The sequence below is a fragment of the Aptenodytes forsteri genome, unplaced genomic scaffold, assembly GCF_000699145.1.
Source record: "Aptenodytes forsteri isolate BGI_AS27 unplaced genomic scaffold, ASM69914v1 Scaffold121, whole genome shotgun sequence".
In the NCBI taxonomy this organism is placed as follows: Eukaryota; Metazoa; Chordata; class Aves; order Sphenisciformes; family Spheniscidae; genus Aptenodytes; species Aptenodytes forsteri.
Window position 1 is genome coordinate 1,896,539 of NW_008796219.1, and position 7,715 is coordinate 1,904,253.

Genomic DNA, 7,715 nt, shown 5'->3' on the forward strand with positions numbered 1-7,715 from the left:
AAACCCACGTGGTCTACCCTCCTCTCTCCCAGAGAGAGTCAACTATACCTATGTTACTTCTGACAATTAACTATGTAACCTAACGCTGAGGACTATACTTTTTATATATATATATAAAAAAAAATAAAATACATAGATAGTGTGAGTGTATACACATATATATAAAAACATAAAGAAACTATTAAAAAAGTTTTGTTGGATAAACTAACCTTTCTAAAATGCATATAAGATTTAAAACTGCCTGTGCTACATGAAGTCTACACAGTTTCATAAAGTTTTGCTTTCCATTTTTGCAGATAATTAAAGGAACAGCAATACAGATAAGAATGGGTGTTCATTTTTCTAGCACAGAAAAGGAAGATACTTCATACGAAGGCCACAGTCTTGCACAGAGAAGCAGAATAACTAAGGATACACGGTAGTGAAGCTTAACTGTAGGAATATTTCATTTCTCCATTATTATTCTTTGGGAAGAAAGTTGTATACAAAACCCTTCCCATTTCTGACTATTTTTTAATCTGAATTTGCCAGATGAATCTATCAATGTCAGTTTGAACTTCAAATTGCACCAGCAACAGCTGAACATTGTAAAACTGAAGGACACCAGTTTATTCAAAAATAGCCTGTACTTGGGCATTAAGTTGCAAAAAATCAGGGTTTTTTTTAGTTTATTGCTACTAGTTTATACAGTTAAAATTTTCAGGCTTGAACCATCTGTTAAAGAGGATGACTAAACAACACTGTAGAAAAGCTTTGGTTTTTTAATTGCTCTAATCAGTAAATGCTAGCTCAGCTTAAAGATACACAAGCTGAGAAGACTCAAAAATAGAAAGTTGTTTTCATCTTAGGTGTAAATCCTGAAAAAAGCTAACATACCTCTGCATTCAGATAGAGCTCAATCCAAGGTGAGAGCCTTAGTTCATGTCTTACCATTTTTAAAGCAGAGGATAAAGACTCAACAACTTCAGTATTCTATGCAACATTGCCAGGTATCATATCTGGTCAAACAGCAAAAGAGTTTGGAGAAAAGGAATTGGCAACTGACAAAAGCAGAACATCAACACTGACTAGTTACTTAGATTATGTACCATTCCAATCCATCAGGGTTTTTTTCCAAAGCTATCACAAAGATAATCTTTTTAAGCTCACTAAAATCATTAAATTATGTTTTAGCATATTAACTGCATCGCCACAACACATGAGAAGTTATTACAGAATCAGAAAAGTTGCTACAGAATCAGAAATAGAGTCCAAAGCTCCCAGACCTAGCTTTATTATCCTAACAACAGATACAAGACTAGAGAGATAGGCCTGATACTCTGCAATATAATTCAGGCAGAACAGAAACACGACCATTCCCATTGACCCAGTGCAATGGGGAGAGGAGGGGAGGCAGCATTCCTGAAGGCCAGTTTTAGAAGAGGAGGGTTAGTCTGGCACAATTCCTTCTTCTGTTCCTGGAGAGGAAGTGTCCCTAGAAGGCAGTTTAGACTGGTAATGTACCTGAAATGATTTAAAGCCCACCCCTGCCCCCCAATAATATACACTTCCTCAAGCATCAGATAAGCAAGCAAGACAGCTTAAGGACAGTCAATTAATACAAGGAATTGTGAAGATGAAGAGGGCTATTTCAAACACCTTTTCTGACATTCAACTTCGCCTGTGACATTCAGAGACATGCTAAGTGTTTTAGAAGAGACTCAAAGCCATTTACAGCTTGACCATGCATGGAAAATCCTGAGGTAAGTGCCTGCATCAAATAACATTACAATACATTTGTCAAATGCCAAAATTATCTAACACTAGATTCAAATTCAAGAGAAGATGAATTTGACTGTTCTCTCTGAGGATCTTCTCATATGAGGCTTTATTTCCTCACGTTCTGTCCCACTTCATGTGGAGAGTCTTTCCCTGCTTACCTGTAACCATCACCGTTCTTCCTGACAAACTTTGTCTCCTACCAAGAATGAAAGCAAGGGTCCCACAGACATCAGAAGAATGGGACAGAAATACAGGCACTTCCCCAGCAACTGTTAGCCTGCCTTCCAGAAATCTGGAAAGCTGGCTGATGATTAACAAAGCTGCTCCACCATGTCCAAAAACAACGTCTGCCCCCGCCAAACACCAAGCTAAGATACAAGAAATGAAATCAAGTGCTGCACGTGCCATATGGTGTAACAGAAGCCTTAATTTAATGTTTTTACCATAATACTGCACATGACATCTGAGTGCACCTGGAAGGATTTAAATACATATATAATACTGCCAATTTACAGCTATTCTTACTTTCTTGTCTTGATGATGCACTTCTTCATATTCTAAAGCTTCTAAAAGCAAAGTACCTGGTGTCCTTAGAATTACAATACCCTACATAAAGCATGCAAGAATTTCAGCTTTTTCAAAAAAGTAATTTCATAACAGTGTTTAAATAACCTCTTGGGTATGACACTTAAGATGCTGGAAAACTTGACAGGGCTATCTGAACTCCAACTGTTCTTCCTCATCCCCTTGCTTCTTTTCTCATGGAGGAAGGAATGCCCTCAAGTCATGCAATTACCTGCAGAGACATGCTAAGTGTTTTAGAAGAGACTCAAAGCCATTTACAGCTTGACCACGCATGGAAAATCCTGAGGTAAGTGCCTGCACCAAATAACATTACAATACATTTGTCAAATGCCAAAATTATCTAACACTAGATTCAAATCCAAGGACTTCTATCCAGTACCAAAAACACATTTGTGAACACCGTATCTCACTTACAGAATTAGAGAAGAGACACCACAGACTCAAATGACTACCCTGCCAGCCCGAGTAGTTCATATGAGCCCAACCCACAAAAAAAGGCATATCACCATCATGAAAATCTTATTAGATTAGTCTGATTCTCTTTTTCTTTTACCTTAGAAGGAAAGCATAAAACAGCTTTACTCCTAAGTTGCAGGCTATTCAGAGGTATTACATACAGTTCTGTAAGGCAGTGCTGTTCTCTCTCCCCCACCAAGCTTCAATGACACAGTGCTGTGGCACTGGATATATGTATCTGTGCTAGAATTTATAGGTACAAATTGCAGGTAGTCATGGCCAGCATTCAGCCCACAGAGCTTGAAGGAGCACTGCCTCAACGACACTTCCAGCTACTGTATACCTTGAATACAAGGCACTCTTCACTTATATAGTAATATTCATTATCCAAATAAGTAACAGCTACAGAACTGAGGGTCTCATTTCTTCCATCTCAGTTCCCATAAATGGAACTAATTTAAAGTGCAACTATTCAAACATTATTCCAAATCATTTAAATTGTTCCTGCACAAGTGATTGTTTGTTCAAGGATGGTTATCATTAGGTCCACTATTTTTGACTAATTTATCAACTGGATTTACCAAGGCACTGGATGACTAATTGAATAAGGTAAAAGTTCTATTTTAATAAAAACATGTTCTTCAATTTATGTAAATTATTTACATGTCTTGAAGGTTTATTTCTGAATCTGTTTGTGAGTAGATCTTTTTAATTTCTGAAGGGAAAGTATTTGTAATTGGTAAAAAGAAAGTTTGGCAAGTAACTCTATCCATACTTTCTCTCACAGAAGAGAACACAAGTAATAGTAGACAGGGTTTCAGTCAACTACATAGCTTGAAGGCAGTCTTTTTAAAGGAAAACTGCCATAACTGCTCCCTGGAATACAATAGTCAAGTACTACCTTTAGCGTAGATTTCTACAGAATATTTTGGTGAAAAATATTATTATTTCATTTAATGAGTGAAAATAAATAAAACCCTGTTAGGACAGCCAGACTGGCATACACCATCATCCCTATTCATAGGGCAGTTTAAAAAGAGACATATAAGTACTTATGTATTGTTCACTATATGCTTCTTCCACAAGGAAGGAAGCATTTTATCAAGCCTCATCCTTACTCGGTACTATATCGTGTTAACAGATATCCTAAGCTGGGCTGTCTATTCAATATACACAGATAATTGTTTCCAAATAGCTTAAGATGGTACAGAGAACCAGCCAGCAAGACACAATACACTGCTGTACTTCAATACGAAGCCCTGCACACGGGATAGAAGAACCCCATGCCTGGGTATATGCTGGGTACAGGCTGGATAGGAATCAGTTTTGCAGAAAAGGAGCTAGGGGTCTCATGGATAACAAGCTGAACACAGGTCAGCAGTGTGCCCTGGTGTTGTAAAAAGTCAACTGCACCCTGATCTGAGTTAACAAAAGCGTATCCTGCAGACTGAAGGAAGTAATCATCCCTCTTTATTTGGCATGAGAAACTGCATCTGGAGTACTGTGTCTAGTCTGGGGCTTCCCAATACAATAAAAACATTGGCATACTGGAACAAGTCCAGTGGGGAGTTCCCAAGGTGATTAGGTACTGGAGCACACGATACATGAGGATAAAAGAACTGAGCTTGTTCAGTGTTAAGAGGTGGTGGTGGAAGGAAATCTGATTACTGTCAATATCTAATATGAGGGTATAAAGAAGATAGAGCTAGACTGTAAGGTTAGAGGAGGTGGGCAGTAGTAAGTCAAGTGGTAATGGACACAATCTGTGATAAGAGAAATTTTTATTAGTTGGGGGGGAAACAAACAAAAAAAAAAGTCACAGTGAGGATAATGGAACCTGGAACAGGAACCCAGAGAGGAATCTCCGCTCTTGGAAATGCACAAAGCTCAACTGGGCAAGGCCCTATACAACCCGACCTCAGCTGGCCCTGCTTTGAGCATGCGTTTGGGCCAGATGACCCCCAGAGGTACTTTCCGCCCCAAATTGTTCTATAATATTGTGCAAATAGACATTAATTGCTGCTTAGCAGCAAAGGTTAACTCATAGATCCAAAGTTCAAACTGTAGTGAAATTACTCCCAAGCAGTGCTACTTTGTCAAGAAGTACCAACTTGAATTCTGTAGTCTAAGTTTGGACAATATATATTTTTAACTGAATAGACAGAAGCAGAATTTAAAAAAAAAAAAAAAAGGGTCTACAGAATATGATGTGGTTTGGCTTCGCTAAGTAGGAGATGCACAAGATGAAGGTGGTGAACTGGGAACCTCTACAGATGAGGGCATCTGCTGCAGACTAGGTTGGTCCCCGAGTTTGGGATTCTGACAAATTGGCAAGCTAGCCTAAGAAACCCAAATCATGAAACACCTCAGATTTAATGAAAACTTTTTTCCCCAGAGCATGTCATGGCCAGTCCCTTCAAATACATGTACTTATTTTAGTCCTGAACTTTAATACTCTTATATGTTTCCAAAAACAGTTGATTTAAATCTGTTTCTAGCAAGACAACTCCAGGAGTTCAGTACTAAGTTCTTTCAAGACTAAGCTGGGGGGTGGGGGGGGTGGGGAATCTAGCATTTTTGCTTGAAGCAGCAATAAAAATACCTCACCTTGGTCTCTGGAGAAAAGATAAACATATCTCAACATATAATTAGGATCAGAAGAGCAAAAGTCTTAATGATATTCACAAAAACAATGATCATTTATGTCATACTTGCCAAACAATATTCATTAAAGCAACCTACAAAATTTAATTATTTAGTAACTGTGCAAATAGCGATCAAAATTAAATTAGATTTCCTTTCATTTGCCAACTATATTATTAAAAATATATGAAAGAGGGAAGAAAAGATTTTTTCAAAGGTATTTAAGACAACTTTTATGTTGCAGCCTTACTGGACACTCTTCCAGACAAGCATAGTCTTTTGTATCCACAGTGGCCAGACTGTGTGGAAAAAGAAGCCCAGAAAATATCAGTGACAGATGAACACAAGAAGAAAAAAGGCATGAAGAAAACAGTAGGTCAAGATAAGCTTAATAATAATTCTTCACTGCTTGATAACTCTCTTGAGGTTTATTTCACAAATTTAGAAAACACAGGTATATGAGTACCACAAGTCCTAGCTTGCCAGTAAATTCCCTCTAAATCAGACCAGTTACTGTATCATTTACTGGACTAACAACAAAACACTGAGTGTTCCCTTTTCTCATTATGAACACATTATGCTGGAATTTATTACCAAGAATGCTTATCTCGGAGAATTACTTCTTGGTGGAGAAACCAAGTAGAAATTTGTTTGGACAAAGCTATATCACACCAGTCTGTGGGCATCTGCCACAAGTATTACTCTATTTAACTAATATCTTTCTCACCTGTTCTACAGGAGCATATACAGTCATATATTGTGTTAGAGAATTACCGTAAAACTACCATTAATTGTGTATTTGGAGCAAAGGCATTATATGACTGCCATAAACAGTCCTAATTCAACACCCAATCAGCAGAAAGTCTTTATTCACTTCCAGGTAACATTTCAATATGCCTGCTGAACTCACAATTTGTAAGTATCACTTTTATCTTTAAATAGTACTTGACAGTTGTGGGGGGTTTTTTAATTTTTTTTTTATTTTTAAAGACATACAAGATAAGATGGGATCTGTCTGCCTAAAATAAGCAACTCACGAAGCAGTGACAAAAGACAATCTCCATAGGGGTCTCCTGTCTGCCTAACTAAACAAAACACATGGTTGCATTTGTATACTTCTAGCATACGTAGATGATATCATCTACCACAAACACTTGCAGTCCGAATGGAAATTAAGTCAATCTTTGCCATCCCACCTGCTATTAACTTATGCAGAATCACTTTTTTTTTTTTAACTTACACAGTGTGACTGATATCATTCAGCTGATTATTCCCATCCTCAAGTGCAGCACTGAAGGGTTCACACCGTTTCCATCCATCTTCTGTTTTAACCCATCTCCATCCAGGGGATCTCCAGTCTTGGCCCAAAAATGGCATGGTTTCTCTATAAGCAGCAAGAAGATTGTTTGTGTATTATTTAATTATTAAGAAAAGTTGCAAAACATCTTGTCATTATTTCAGTTCTCTTCAATGTTAAAAAAATATAATGATTACCTTGAGGAAAGAAAGGTCTCTGCAGAGCATCCTTTTAAGAAACAAATTCAGTGGCTTCTTAAGTACATTTTTGATTCTGTAACCTAATTTTTCTTGTTGTTCAACATTTATTAGATCAAGCTAGGTTTCCTAGTTCTTTAGAGAACAAGGAAAATAATCATGGTAGTCCAGGAAAGGGAACATACCAAAACGAGCAAAATTGTATCCTGTGTAATCTGCTCTGCCATGATGAAACAGATTACTGATTTTGAGACCTGACTAATAAATGGCTGTTAAAGAGTTTGACAGGCTACAAAAATCAATGTTGCTCCTTTTATTTTTTCTAAGGCTTATAAATACTGAGTTTGTGCTACACTGTATAGTGATGCTTAGTAAAGGGATTTTCATTTTCCCAAATATTTTTTCAGTTGTTGTTGAGGGTCACCTCCCACACTAGGCTATTAACTGGATACCAGGACAAATGGAGACTGCAACATAAAGTCAACTGTGAAATGTCTCCTGAAATTCCTACAAACAGATGCGAGTCATCACAGGTATACCATTCAAACAGTGTTCTGCTGTCCTTTTTCAAAAGGGAGATTTGCTTCTGACACATTAAGTAAGAATTTGAACAAAGCAGTTTTCTACACTTTGAAGACTCTGACCTTGCTAGCTTTTGCCCTCTTCGTCCCATTCATCATGCATACATGTTGCTCCTTATTTTAACTAGAGATTTCATATGCAAGCTATACAGGGAAAATAGCATTATCATATTTGAAACATATGTTAATATATAA

At 37.3% G+C, this 7,715-nt stretch overlaps 1 protein-coding gene across 2 annotated transcripts in view; it reads right to left on the reverse strand.

The window, feature by feature from the left end:
* The window catches only part of FBXO25 (F-box protein 25), a 39,963-nt gene extending 33,136 nt beyond the window's left edge, over nucleotides 1–6,827 (reverse strand). For both annotated transcript variants that reach the window (XM_009288933.1, XM_009288931.1), the window contains exon 1: nucleotides 6,686–6,827. In XM_009288933.1, the coding sequence (XP_009287208.1) occupies nucleotides 6,686–6,822 (137 nt within the window). In that variant the 5' untranslated portion in view covers nucleotides 6,823–6,827. The remainder of the gene's footprint in view (nucleotides 1–6,685) is intronic.
* Nucleotides 6,828–7,715: the final 888 nt, after the last annotated feature.